The 16413-nt window shown below is 33.9% G+C and overlaps 1 protein-coding gene across 2 annotated transcripts in view; it reads right to left on the bottom strand.

The window, feature by feature from the left end:
• The window catches only part of GRID2 (glutamate ionotropic receptor delta type subunit 2), a 1443376-nt gene that overhangs the window by 568707 nt on the left and 858256 nt on the right, over positions 1-16413 (bottom strand). For both annotated transcript variants that reach the window (XM_042984179.1, XM_042984178.1), the window contains one exon: positions 9267-9320. In XM_042984179.1, the coding sequence (XP_042840113.1) occupies positions 9267-9320 (54 nt within the window). The remainder of the gene's footprint in view (positions 1-9266; positions 9321-16413) is intronic.

Consider the following 16413-nt stretch of genomic DNA (forward strand, 5'->3'; position numbering starts at 1 on the left):
AATGACAAAGGTGAAGTTATAAATAGTTATGACAGCTTACAGTAGAAAATCCAAGTGTAAAGGATGAAAAAAGAATTATCATTTTCTATACCTCTAATATTTATTGAGTTATTTGCTGGTTAGATCACTTAGTGTGGATGTTTTATTTGCAAAATATCGTGCCAAATTATTGAACATCTGTTTAAAGATAGCATTGTCCTGCTCATATTTTATCAAAGAAAATTTAATTGTAAAATAAAAGTCTCATGCTTATGAAATATACACTAAAATATAAAGTGTTATTATTTCTATAGTATTTACCATCAATGAAGTACATGCTAGCCTACTTAGACTTCCCCTACATAATATGAAGGAGTGACTTCTTCCACAGTACAAATAGATACATAAGCGATAGACAGATGACCAGTGGTGTTCCAAGAGCTCTATAAGTGTTCATACTGTTAAGATTCAGGTTGTTGTCAGAAGTCAAATTGAATATGAAAAAAAAATAATTCATGGGTCCCCTATGCAATATTATCAAAGAATAGAAGGGGATGGGCATTTTCATTTAATGCCCATTTACAAGGACACAATAAGTTGCTTTTTTTCTTAGCTAGCTCTATTGATACAAACATGTAAAGTGACCCCAACTTGTTTTATACCAGGAACTCTATGTGGTCTCTTCCCCATGAGAAGTTGGGTGTGAGATAAAAACAAAAATTAAGAGGATTCTTTATTTCAAAAAAAAAATAGTAACCTAGAAAATAATTAACCTAAAGACAAAAATTAGTGGGATAGTTTCCATAAGATTAAAATTGAAGTAACAGAAATTAAAAAAAATAATCTATAAGGAGAATTATCAAAGAGAAAAAGAAAAAAAAAAACAACCAAAGGTTTAGAGTGGAAAAAAAAAACTATTTAGAACCCAATATCACCACTTAATCATTGTGTAATATTTGGCAAACTGTTTTATTTACTAGATCCATAAATTACATACTCAAAAATACAAATGAAAACATCTAATTTGAAAAGTTATCCTGCAAGTTTACTAAGATTTCTTTTGCCTTTCCCTCTATCCTGATTTTTAGTCATTCCAGATAGAAAATTGAGAGGTATTAGAAAATTGGAAAATATAAAAACATCATTAGAAAGCAGATCTCACACATGTATAATACCTGTGGGGATCTCATATAAATATGTCGTCATTTGACATGAAAAACACAGTGACAAATCATGTAGCCCTGAAGTTTGGCAGGCCTCAACCAGGGAAGACATTTCCAGTGTCTTTACTCTGAATTAAAAAGAACCATCAGAGAAAGTTCAAGATGGTGGCATAGACAAGACACAGAAGCAACCTAAGTATCTCTTGGTAGACAAATGGATACACACACACACACACACACACACACACACACACATACATGCACGCACACAGAAGAATATTACACGGCCATAAAAAAGAATGGGATTGTGCCATTTGCAACAACATGGATGAATGTTGAAGGTATTATGCTAAGTGAAATATGTCATACTGAGAAAGACTGTATGATTTCACTCATATGTGGAATCGAAAAAAAAAAAGCACAAACAAAAACTCCACAAATGAACAAACAAACAAACAAACAAAAGGCAGGATCAAACCTATGAATATAGACAACAAACTGATGGTTGCCAGAAGGGAGGAAGTTGAGAGGATGGGCAAAATAGGTGAAGGGGAGAGCGAGGTACAGACCTCCAGTTATGGAATAAGTCAAGGGAATAAAAGGTATATCATAAGAAATATAGCCAATGATACTTTAATAGTGTTGTATGGTGACAGATGGTAGCTAAACTTGTGGTGAGCACAGCATAATGTATCAACTTGTTGAATCACTATATAATACACCTGAAACTACTGTAACATTGTGTATCAATTAAGCTTAAATAAGTTAAAAAATAAGTAAACAGGTGGTAGAGGAATATCCTAAATTCACCTTCTCACTTGGACACACTAAATCAACAGCTACATATGGGACAATGCCTTCTGAAAAAGTACTGGAAATTAGCTGATCAGTTCCTATACAATAAAAAATAAATGGGCCACATCAAGGAGGGGAGGCAGACATGTGGTCTTGCCAAAACACCCCACTCCCAGCATGGTGACACACAATTGAGAGGGATATCACAGAGCTTCTCCCTGAGAAATAAGGAGTTTATGCCCCACCCCAGGCATCCCAAACCTTGGGACCTACGCTGGAGAGATGAGCCCTCAAAGTGTCTGGCTTTGAAAACCAATAGGGCTTACATCTAGGAGACCCAAAGGGCTGTAGGGAACCAAGATTCCATTTTTAAAGGGCTTGTAAACAGAGGCATTTATCTCAGGACCCAATGCAAAAGCAGCAGTTTGAAAACCACCTAGAATATATATGAAAGAGATTCATTTGCTAATCTTAATGCACCTGTCAGAGAGGCAGAGCCTGTTGGCTTCTCTCTGGGGATACAGGTGCTGGTGGGTACCATTTTGGTGCTGTCACTTCACCTTGCTAGCACTGGCAGGTTTGTCCCACTCCTGCACCCTCTAGTGGTCTCCTAAGGCTGGCAGGCATGACCTAGCTCCACACTACTCTATGCCCCTGATAAAGCCAGCAAACACACATCCATATGAGACACCCCTTGAGCATCTGACTCTTGTGTCCAAGGGAACTCTCATTTCTGGACCCCATGGGATTGAAACAATCAGATAGATAATTCTTGGCAAGCTACCATTCCCAGGGCACAGCACAGAAAGCAGACTGAAACACCCACAGCTTCCTGTGAAGAAAACCTATTTATTTGCCCTAGAACTTCAAACTGAGGGGCAGGCTTCAAGATTGCCACATACCTAGAGGCTACAAAGGTAGAGAACATAGGCTGGGGGATGCGGTCTTTGTGCTCTCCCTTGGTCTTACTACAGCTTTCCAGTACCTTTAAGAAAGGAGCTTATACACTTCTCTGAAACCCCAATTTTTTCAACTGTCAGTAAAGGAGCACCTCTAGATGGACTGGTCTGGAAGCCAGCAGGGTTTATAACTGTGGTCTTACAGGATTGTATATGTTTGCATACTTTAAAAACTGGTGACTGCTAATCTGGTTTCCAATCAGCCTGAATCTAGATGCTGACTGAGATACCTCAGTCATTGGAACAGTGGCTGGGATTGGCATATCCTCAACAACTAGGACTGATCAAGAATAAATCAGGTTGCTTAGACAGTCACAGAGGTTTCAGAGACAACCAAGTGCTAGGACAGGATTGAATGAAGGTTTATCTTCTACACAAGGACACTCAATCAAGACTGTTAAAGGAAGCTGTTTTGCCTAATACATAGTAACAACCATAGTCACACAAAATGAGGAAACAAAAGAATATGTTCCAAACAAAAGAATACCATGAAACCCAGGAAAAAACCTTAATGAAACAGAGATATGTAATTTACCTGATAAAGAGTTCAAATAGTCATGAAGATGCTCACCAAACTCAAAAGAAAGTGGATGAAAACAGTTGAAACTTCAAAGAGAGAAAGTATAAGAAAATGCTAAACAGTAGTCATAGAGCTGAAGAATGCAATAATTGAACTGAAGAATACACTAGAAGGGTTCAATATCAGACTAGATGAAGCAGAAGAAAGAATAAGTTATCTTGAAGACAAGGCAGTGGAACTTACCCAGTCAGAGCAGTAAAAATAAAATGAATTAAAAACCAAAGATAGCTTAAATGACCGATAAAACAACATCAAACAGAACAGAATTTTCATTATACAAGTCCCAGAAGGAGAACAGAGTAAGAAAGGGACAAAAAAACTTATTCGAAGAAATAATGGATACAAACTTCCCTAACCTGGGAAAGGAAACAGACATCCAGTTCCAGTTGTGCAGAGAGTTCCAAATAAGAGGAACCCAAAGACAGCCACACCAAGATATAGTATCATTAAAATTTCAGAACTTAAAGATAAGAAGAGAATATTAAAAGGCAGTAAGAGAAACATAACTTGTTACATATAAGGGAATCCCCATAAGGCTATTAGCATATTTTTCAGCAGAAATTTTGTAAGCCAGAGGGAGCAGCATGGCATATTCAAAGCGCTAAAAGGAAAAAAAAAACTCACAACCAAAAACATTCTATCTGATAAAACCATCATTCAGAATTTAGGGAGAGAGAAAGAGTTTTCTAGAAAAGCAAAAGCTATGAAGTTCATTACCACTAAACTACCCTTACAAGAAATGTTTAAAGGCAATTTTTTAAGCAGGAAAGGAAGGGCACTAATTTGTAATCATAAAACATATAAAACTACAAGACTCACTGATAAGGGTAAGTATGTAGTAAAGCTATTGGATTAATCACTTATAAAGCTAGTATGAAGGTTAAAAAACAAAACTAGCTTAGGGGCACCTGGGGAGCTCAGTCAGTGAAGCGTCCAACTTTTGATTTTGGCTCAGGTCATGATTTTGTGGTTTGTATGATTGAGCCCTGCTTTGGGCTCTATAATGACAGTGCAGAGCCTGCTTGGGATTCTCTCTCTCCCTCTCTCTGCCCCTGCCCCACTCATGCATCCACTCTCTCTCTCAAAATAAATAATAAATAAACATTAATTTTTAAAGAAGGAGTTCAAAAACTTGTAACTATAATAGTTAAGGGATACACAAGACAAAAAGATGAAAATGTAATATGAAAAACATAAAACACAGTGGGGGAGTAAAAATGTAGCTTTAGAATGTGTTCAAACTCAGGGCGCCTGGGTGGCTGAGTTGGTTCAGTGTCAGACTCCTGATTTTGGCTCAGATCATGATCTCAGGGTTGTGGGATCAAGCCCCACATTGGGTTCTGTGCTGAGCATGGAGCTGCTTAGGATCTCGCTCCCTCTGCCTTCTCCCTGCTCATGCTCTCTCTTTCTCTCTATTATTAAAAAAAAAAAGAAGAAGAATGTGTTCAAACTCAACCTGCTATCAACTGAAAGTAGACTGTTTCTTATATAGGCAGTTATACATGAGCCTCATGGTAATCACAATGCTGAAACCTAGAGTAGATACACAAAATATAATGAGAGAGGAATCTAAACATAACACTAAAGAAAGTCATCAAATCACAAGGGAAGACAGCAAAATAATAAGGGTATAGAGAGGAATTACAAAACAATTAGAAAACAATAAACAAAATGGCAATAAGTACACACTTATCAGTAATTACTTTAAATGTAAATGAACTAAATTTCCCAATCAAAAGGCATAGATTGACTGAATGGGTAAAATAAAAATAAGCCCCATCTCTGTATTGCTTAGTAGAGGCTCACCTCAGATGTAAGGACACACACAGACTGAAAGTTAAGGTATAGAAAAAGATGTCCCATGAAAATGGAAATCAAAAGAAAGCTAGGTAACTATTTTTATGAGACAAAATAGACCTTAAAACAAGATTGTGATAATGACAAGGATGGGAATTACATAATAAATTGGCGAATACAACAAGAATATATAACATTTGTAAATATTTATATGCCCAACATAAAATTGTATAAATAGACGCAATAAATGTTAACAGAGCTAAAGGAAAAAAACGAGAGCAATACAATAATAATAGAAACTCTTAACACCCCACTTACATCAATGGACAGAACATCCAGATAGAAAATCAACAAGAAAACATTGGCCTTAAATGACACATTAAACCAGATGGTTTATATATACAGAACAAATATATACAGAACATTCCATCAATATATATATATATATACAGAACATTCCATCAAAAAGCAGCAGAATATACATCCTTCTCAAGTGGACCATAGAACATTCTCCAAGATAGATCATATGTTAGTCCCAAAATAAGTCATAAAGAATTTAAGAAGATTGGAATTATACAAAGCATCTGTTCTACCATACTGGTAGGAAACTAGAAATTAATTATAAGAAAATTCACAAATATATAGAAATTAAACAATATGCTACTGAATGACCAATGGTTGACAAAGAAATCAAAGGAGAAATTAAAAAAAATAGTTGATACAAATGAAAAGGGAAATGCAACATACCAAAATCTATAGGATACAGCAAAACTAAAAGGGGAAATTAAGAAAACAATTCCACAACTGCGCAAAAAGAATAAAACATATAGGAACAAGTTTAACTGAGGAAGTGAAAGACCTGGATACTGCAAACTATAAGACATTGATGACATAAATTAAAGAAGAAACAACTAAATGAAAATTTATTTCATGCTAATGGACTGGATCAATTCATATTGTTAAAATGTCCACGTGACCCAAGGCAATCTACAGATTCCTTGCAATATCTATAAAATTTCAATTGCATTTTTCACAGAAAAAGAAGAAATAATCCTAAAATGTTTATGGAACCACAAAGGATTCTGAATAGTCAAAGCAATCTTGAGAAAGAACAAACAGGGATGCATTATGCTTTCTGATTTCAAACTATATTATGAAACTATAATAATCAAAATAGTATGGTACTAGCATTAAAAAGACACATAGATCAGTGAAACACAATATATAGCCCAGAAAGAAACCCACACATATATGGTCAGTCAATTAATTTAGAACAAAAGAGCCAAGTATATACAATAGGAAAGACAGTCTATAATAAATGGTGTTGGGAAAACTGGACAGCCACACAAAAGAATGAAATAAGACTTCTTATACCATGCACAAGAGTTAAATGGATGAAAGATTTGAATCTATGACCTGAAACCATAAAGCTCCTTTAAAAAAGAAAAAAGGTGGTGAGCTTCTAGACCTAAGTCTTGGGCATGATTTTTTGGATATGACTCCAAAGCCTAGGGCAACAAAACCAAAAAATAAACGTTAGGACTACTTCAAACTAAAAACAAAAACAAAAAGAAGACAAACAAACAAACAAAAACTTCTGCACTGTTAAGGAAACCATCAACAAAATGAAAGAGAAACCTTTTGAATGGGAGGAGAGTAAATATCCAAAATATATAAGAACTCATACATCTCAATATCAAAAAACCTAAAATCTAAGAATGGGCAGAGGACCCGAGTAAACATTTTTTTTTTTCCAAAGAAGACATACATATAGCCAACAAGCACATGAAAAGATGCTCAGTATCACTAATCATCAGTGAAATGCAAATCAAAATCACAATGAGATATCAACTCACATCTGTTAGATGGATATTATAAAAAAATACACGAAATAGTAAGTGTTGGGGAGGATGCTGAGAAAAGGGAAATTTTGTGCAATGTTGGTAGGAATGTATATTGTACAGCCACTAGGGAAAACAGTATGGTGTTTCCTCAAAAAATTGAAAACAAAACAAAACAAAACATATGATCCAGCAATTCCATTTCTGGGTATTTATCCAAAGAAAACAAAGATACTAATTCAAAAAGGCATAAACACCCTTATGTTCATTGCAACATTATTTACAGTAGCCAGAGTATAGAAGCAACTTAAGTGTCCATCAATAGATAAATGGATAAAGAAGATGTGAGATACATATATATGTTACACACACGCGCACACACACACACACACACACACACACACACACACACACACTATGGAAAATACTCAGCTTTAAAAGAGAATGAAGTCTTGCCATTCACAACAACATGGATAAACTTTAAGGGTATAGGTGAAATAAGTCAGACAGAGAAAGACAAATAATATATGATCTCACTTACCTGTGAATGTTAAAAATAAAATAAATGAGCAAACAAAACAAAACTAATAGATACAATTGCTTTTGATGGTTGCCAGAGGAGAGGGGGATTAGGATAGGGAAAATGGGTGAAGGGGATTAAGAGATACAAACTTCTAGCTATAAAATAAATAAATAAATCATGGGGATATAATGTATAGCATAGTGACTATAATCAGTAATACTGTATTGCATATATGAAAGCTGCTAACAGAGTGTATCTTAAAAGATTTTGTCACAAGAAAAAAAAACTGTAACTTTGTATGTTTATAGGTGGTAACTAGACTTACTGTGATGATCATACATATATATATATATATATATATATATATATACACATATACACATATACAATGTGTATATATATATATAATATACTATATATATATATATATATGCATATATACAAGGTGTGTATATATCTATATAATCCTTGTGTTATAGATAGACCTGAAACTAATATGATGTAATATGTTAATTATAGCTCAAAAAAAAAGAACAGAACTAAGATTCTACCAATGTATAGGAGACACAACTTGAAAAATCTATGACTTTTATTGAAAAATCTAGATTTTTATTCTTCTGCGTAAAATCAATTACATTCTATGAACTTCACTCTCTCAGTGTTTCATAGAATAATGTTTATTATTCAATAAATTAACATGTGAGAAAGTGATCTGTGAACTTTAATGTGCTATAATCATTTTTGTAGTACCCTTTAGTAAATGTCGGTTGTCAGCAGTATGTTAAGAGTATTAGGTAGTATCTCACTTAATTTTTATAATGAACTTATAAAGTAAATGTGATTGAACTTTCTGTACAAATGAAAAAACAGACACAGGATGATTATATTATATATCCATAGTAACACAGCTAACAAATAAATAAAACATTCTTTTTTTTCATGAGCAATAGATATATGAATAGTAGGTCTTTTTGGGGAAAATTCATGTGATCTCATTATTTGTCCATGACTGATTTGTTCATTGTCCTTTCCATTTCTGATTGGCAGGTGCCAATGCAACAATCTATCTCACAGAGTTCTCATGTTATAATATATTTTTAATCTTATGTATTGTCTTTACAAAAATCAATAAGCTTTCATGAGGAACTTGACAACTTGATGGATTTTAAAATAGTTGTATTTCATTGTGAAAAGAAAAATATCTATTTTTATTTATTCATATTCATCTGCTGAACTATTTAATCCTCGTGTGAGGGGGGTGGGATATAAAAGTTCTAGAAACAACATTAAAATATAAATGGAGCACAGGCAGTCCACTGGGAGGAATTTAGTTTGTTCACAAAGAACTGTACTTTTTATAAAGATGATTTCCCAAAGCAAGCAGTGTATGCCAATGGAAAAGACTAAAAGATACTCAGTGGGAAGATGATCTCCATTTATTTTATTCATTCAAAACCATTTATAATTTTTTGAAAACCCTTACTCTATTTTTAGTTAGCATCCACTCAGGAAGCTGAAAGTTTACTTTGTGTTCTCTTTCCTCTTAGAACTCCAAGGCCATAGGAAATGCTGTGACTAAATATATGAAAACAGGACCCAGAGTTGACAATAAGGTTCATTTGGTGTTACCTCATTTATAATGATCCAGTGACAGTCAAAAGCAACCAAATTAGTCTCCACAACCTAGAATAGAAAACAAACCAGCTATCAGTCAGCATTAACAGTGAAAACCAAACGAAACCAACTGAACATACTTTGCAAATGGCGAACAAAACAAAACAAAACAAAAATATCATATATTACAAAGGTCTTTGTTGTTAAAGATGGAAAACTTAGCAAAACATTATAGAAGCATTTGTGTTCAACATGTACTATTAGCACTGTAGACTTGCTAATTAAGTTTGAAAATCAATTCATCAAAAGCCTAGAAAAAAAAGGTTTCAACTAAAAAAATAAATAATGCTATACAGTGATTTAACTGCGAGTGTAGTTCAGATCACATTTCCTCTTCCAAATCAGCTTTTATGGCTTTCTATCTAAGTACATAACCCTCCATAACCTGGCTCTAACTTAACATTCTTATCTTTTTCTATTTCCCTGTGTATATGTTTGCCATTTTCTTAAAGTAAACTGCTCCATGTTCTGAAAAACTCTGTGCTGTGTTCCCTAAGGAGATTCAATTGTAAAATTACCTGAATGTAAAAACTAAAAGCAATAAACATTATATTAGCATTAAGTTATGGGTGGGTAACTTCAGTAGCTTTTAGCTGGGTAATAACAAACAAACAAAATTTATGTAAATGGAAAAGCAAACAATATATAGGTAGAAATCTTGGCTGACAAACTTTGGATTAATTGATTCTAAATGGTCCTTGGCTTGGACTAAAAAAGTAAGCTGGGGGCACACACAGACACACACAGCTAGAGTGTGTGTGTGGGTATGTGTGTGGGGGGATGGCGTGTGTATAGTAGAGGTAGCTTTCATATCTGTTTCCACTCTATCCGATTTTATACATATTTTAAGGCATGTTGCTATGATTCATGCCATGGGGCATACAGGCATATAATAGGTGAGGCTGTTTTGTAAGAGATATTGCTGATATTTTCAGCAATAATACCCAAAGATTATTTTTAAAAAGTTTTTAAATGTTTATTTACTTTTGAGAGACAGAACACGAGCAGAGGAAGGGGCAGAGAGAGAGGGAGACACTGAATCCAAAGCAGGCTCCAGGCTCTAAGATGTCAGCACAGAGCCTGATATAGGGCTCGAACTCAGCAGTTGTGAGATCATGACCTAAGCCAAAGCTGGGCACTTAAGCGACTGACTCACCCAAGTGCCCCCAAGATTGGGTTTTAAGCAAAGATGGCTTCTAAAAACTACCAAGAAATTGTTATAATATGGTGATTGTTTTTTCCTCGTTCTTGGACCAACTGAGAAATGACTGTTGAAAGTTGCACTGAATCATGAAGAAACAATTGGAAATATATTTCTTGTATGATTCAATGTTTTCGGAAAAGATACAATTATTCTCAGAATCTTCGTTTTCTCTTTTAATTTTAGTATGAATTTTGTACTATTTCCATATGTGTCACATCAGTCCCTATGACTTTACTGGACTATATAGATGATACATTATCATAGAAGTGAAGATATATTATTTATTTTTAAGTTATATCATGATTATCATATTTTGAAATACATATATTTTCAACTGACATGTGAAACAATGTGGAAAATGTGACTGCAGTTTTCGGTTTTACTAAAAAATCACTTTATCTATCTCTAATTTTATGATTATATTTCTTTACCATCTTAGACAAACCACCATTAATTTATTAGCAATAAAAAAAATGTTAGAAAGTAAGCAAGAACTCCATAAGAATTTAGAGAAATACAAACCAGAGACTGATACAAGAACAGTAGTTCTCTGGATAAGATAGAAATGCATTTTTTAAAAAATCCATGCCAAAAAAAAAGAGTAACTAAAATTTGGAAACAGCAAGAAATCAGAAAAAAAAAAAAAAAGAAATGAAAGCCACAATGTAGACTGAAAGTACTATTGAAGCAATGTCAGTAGTAGAATGAAGAGATGACTCAGCTTGGGCAGATTAAGCAACATTTGGGTTATAAGAATTCTGTATTAACTTGTAGACCTTTTTAAGTGAAAAGTTGTCTCGTACAACAGCATTTTGTGAAAGAGGGAGAGGGTAAGGATTACGATGGTAACTCACTGATAATTTGTCTAGACCATAAAATTTACTCATTTCCACACTCTGACCTGAAATAGCTTTCAGGCAAAGCATGAAACATGTAGAGGTATAGGCTCAGTCTTGTGTTTCAGTAAAGGAGAAAAGCAAATATGTCATCTAAGGCCATGATTCTATTCACTATACCACCTTCCCTTGCTTAGGATCAGCAGGGAGATAATCTTCTTTCACCCTTGTCTTTAAATTTCACTCATGAGCATGAATACATCAGACATTCCACAGTATAAATTGGAAACAAGAAGAAAGATTATTAGCACATTACTGCAGATAAAGAAAGAAATCATTTACTACAATAACTTGCGTTCATGGAGCAGACCATACTCCTCCACTACTACTTAATGTGGTATTGTGCTAACCCCGAAATAAACCTCTTGAAACATCACACTTTGGGTCTACTTGTTACAGTAATTTAGCCTATTTTATCTAAATGCAATGCATTTTTGTTAATCTTAGCTATGTACCTTTTTCTAACCTTAATAAACTTTAATAAATAGCTCATTAGAGTAATTTTAAATTCTGTGATTTTATAAAAGCATATAATGTTTCAAAACCATGCAATATTTGTTGACCTTTTCATAAATGTTGAATGTTCAGGACTTTTTTTTTTAATGAGCTCAGTTTTCTTTGGGGAAGGAAAATAAATAATACCAGAAAGATTCTTAAGAATACAAAGGTAGACATGTCTCATCCCTTTCATTACATACCAAAATATACATATATATACACAGCTAAAATCTAAGTATCACTGTGGCACCATTTTATAAAGAAACTTTGAAACTTTTTTATTGCTATGTTGTACACAAAATGTTAATGCTTTCACTCATTATCTGAGTTAAGGGCCACTAAAGGAGAAACATACTTTTCTTAGGTTTAGGTTAACATCTTCATGGATAAACAAGGAATTGGCAAGAGTTCTCTGATTTTTTAATGACTGAATGTTACTAAAAGTAAGCAATGTGAAAAAGCCACTGATTAAAAAGGTAACTGATATCTGTAATGGAAGGGATAAAAAGAGGACAGGCAGTTTAGTAGCCTAGACTTTGAAAACCTGGTAGGCTTTGAGTTCTTTTACTTATATGACTAGAATAGGTATATAAACAGATAAAATAAGATCTACTACTATAACTATACTAGTATACAGTGTATGTTTGTATATATATACACAAAATCTACTACTATACCTACAATTGTATATAGTGTGTGTGTGTGTGTGTGTGTGTGTGTGTGTGTGTGAAAGGTAAAATACAATAGAGTTAAAATAAAACATAGAAAGGAGTGGGAATGTTGTTTATGCTTGTCACATATTATCACACTGAGCTAACATATAATGAACATTCTTAGAAGAGACATATTTAAATAAAAAATAAATTCTCAGCTATTGGTGGGTATAACATATGCCAATTAACTACTGTAAATCCCAAATCAATTCATCTGATAATTTTTCTATTTTTTTAGTAGTATTAATCCCTTTCCACTTGATACACTTCAGTTCAAGTTACACTGTATCAGACTAGTGTCATTATTAACTTGAAGAATTGAATTACTTCTGGATATAGGATTAAGAAGTGATTGTAAGATACCTTAGGATTTTTTAAGCCTTTTTATTTATTTCCACAGTTATGTTACAACTCAAACAGTGAAAATTGCTTCCTTTCCCCATCTTCCTTACCTAAGTATCTCATCTCCTCTTTTGGGAGTAAACATATTGAAACCAATGAAAGGGATTAAGAATTGATTGATTTTTTTTCCTTTTTTCACTGGGAATCTATTTTATAACTGAGTACATCATTGTTATAGTTATGTGTTCTCATTCTGTGGATTCTCATAAATGTCTAGCAAGTTAGTAAACACTAATCGTATTTTTTTTCCAAAATTCCCAAAAAAAAAAAATAGATTGCTATGAAATATTGAATATCTTAAAAATAATACACACACACACACACACACACATATACATATATACACATATGTACATATATACATACATATACATATATTCATACATGTATGTATATATACATATATATTTGTACATGTACATATATATACATATACACACATACATATACATATATATACACATATATACATATATATGTATATATATATATATGTGTATATATATATATAGTGATATATAGTGATAAGTGATAAGAAACTCTCCTGAAAAGATCACATTATGTTTGGGCTATGGAATCAGCATTATGCTTGGGCAAGTCAGCAAGAAAAAAACTATCCAATGGAAACTCCTGTATGTTTGGTTATCAAAATAACAGAAAGGTGGTATGGATTTTCCTTTGTAAACTGTTTCTTCTCTCCTTACCCCATGCTGCTGTCTTATCACTATACACGTACATTATGTGTTAATGCATGTATTAATAATGTAAAGGTGCATGGTGCCTGTTTACATAGAGAGTTGTTTCCATACTGATGCAAGGTAACATAGTTATAACAAATGAGATTACTACCCTGCCTCCCAGGAAGCTGAGCTTACTTTAAGGGAATTGAGCAAAAAAGGGGGAAAAAATCAAGCCCTGTCAGGAAGACAAGCGATGAGTAAGGACAGACCATCTGTCACTGGCAGGAACTTTAGAACTTCTGAATCTTTAGAAAAGCCTGACAATTTATCACCATGTCTTCCATCATTTGTCCTCAGATCTTTAGATGTGCTAAATATAAGACAATCGGAAGCAAAGAAATTGCCAGAGCGTGTTTCTCACTGGTTATAAATGTGGAACGGTTCTTCGGAGCACAGAGGACAATTTAATTGACTAAACAGTAACAGCAGCATGCTGTTTTTCACTCAACCTTGTGCCTTAACTAAATTAAACTTGTTCCTTTTGCAGGATGTACTAAATATTACACATTTATGCAAAGGGTTCCAATGCTCTGTGCATCTGCAACAGCAAAAATATCAGGTGTTTACTTTCTATTCCTGTCTATTCTGAATTGTCAGGTGGAAACATGCCTGGGGAAGGACACCAACAGCTATGCTGGAACAAGGTACCAGAGAAATATTAAAGAGCTACTCCCCTCCTGGCTCCTCATCTCTAGCAATGTTATAGCTTATATCAGTATTTCTGGAACTGTATTCTGTGGGATGCTACTTCTGCTAAAATTCGTAAGTGTTCTATAGCAGGTAGATTTAGAAATGCTAGGTTGACCAAATTAAATAGATGTCATTACCGTATGACTCCTCAAAGCTTTAAGCAGGTTCATATCCATATTGAAATATAATTGACATAAAATTCTTATTAAGATGTAGTATTGTTTTTATTTATTAATATGTTGGGACATATGGCTTCAGACTTACGAGCATGAGCTCTAAAGTAAAAGAGTCAATGCCTCCATTTGCTTCCAATGTGACTTTGAGCAACTTACCAACCCCGTAAGCCTCAGTTTCCTCATTTGTTACTAGAGTTAATGCTAGTGCCTACATAATAAAATCATAATTAAGATTCAGTGTAACAATGGCAAACTCTCAATAAATACCAACTCCTCCATTTTAATTAATATTCTTTATGAAATTCCAGGAGAAGATATTTGGGATGTAGCATCTTCCAAATTAATTTGATCATGGAAACCATTTTTCCTACTATAAATCCTATGGGATTAGTACTTTTGGGGAAATGTAGACTAGAATATGCAGTTAAGTTAGCCAAGTATTCCTAAGAGTCCTAAAATTTTATTGAAGCACCATGAGGAATTTTGTAACTTTAAAATCACGGTCCTAAAATAATCCTACAGAGAGTGTGATGAACAGAGGACATTGTCTATAAAATGATAACAAATACAAAAACAAAAGTCAAATTATCATCTATTATATAAAACTTAAATGCATATGTCATAGCTTTAGGAAAACAGTGATACTTGTTCTTTTCTCCTTTTAATCATTTTCCCTTCCTAATTAAATAAAAGAAGATAAACCAAAACAAACTGTTATACTCCAATAAAGTATAAAAGGAAATGTATATAAAGTTTACAGATATAGTAGTATTCTTAGGAAGAGATCAATGGATTTACAGTGCAAACATCCAGTGTCCTGAGGGTCATGTATGACTAAAATGCATGACACAAAGTTCTCCTAAAAAAATGCAATTAATACTCTAATTCTCCAAAATGCAGAGTGAAAAGACAAAACTCTAGCCATCTTAAGGTACAGTCAACCTGGGATTCATTTCCTTTGCTTTTTTTTTTTTTTTTTTCTTTTGTAGATAGGTTGATTTTCATTTTTCTTCTCACTAGAACCTCCAAAGCTACAGTACAGGAAGACACTGGGGTATTACTACTTGTGTAGATTCCATTTTAAAATCCCAAATATATCCAGCAGATGGCATTGGTAATCCCTTGAACCGATATTGGGTAACATGGGGATATTGTGAAATGACTGTCTTGTTTGCATTTCCCCTTGAGCTCAGCATGGGTCCCCAACTCTCTTCTGTTCTTATCCAAGCAGCTACTATCTGCCATCCCACTCTGTGCCTCTTGCTTTAGAATCTCTGCTCTGATCTTCCAGCTGGAAGACCACAAATACACTTTCATCCAAATCCTCTTGCCATTACTGCCAAAGTTATTTCATAAACGGATATGCTAGAATTATTGTTACTGCTGTGCAGTTGGGTCTTCCCACACCCCCTGGGAGATGGAAATATGCCACTGCTGAGATTTGGCCAACAGTATGCTACCTGCTATGCTTCTTAATGTGGAAAGATGGGCACCAACACACACACACACAATAGAGAATCTGCATTCATCCTATGACATAGACTGGTCTTCCCGTGTCCTAAATTACTGAATTGAAATTGAACAATGATTAAAAGTGAATTCATGATTTCAACACTTTGTCTGACGAGGATATAAATAAAGATGTGACAATTGTTTCCAGTGCAGGGATCACTGTATAACTTTAAATCTTTCTGAATGTTTGCTTGCATTGGTGTTCTTTTAGATGTTCTGCTATAGTGATTAAAAAGTACTTATCCCAAATCAATTAGGAAAAGTAGTGTTT

Source organism: Panthera tigris, chromosome B1, assembly GCF_018350195.1.
Source record: "Panthera tigris isolate Pti1 chromosome B1, P.tigris_Pti1_mat1.1, whole genome shotgun sequence".
NCBI lineage: Eukaryota > Metazoa > Chordata > Mammalia > Carnivora > Felidae > Panthera > Panthera tigris.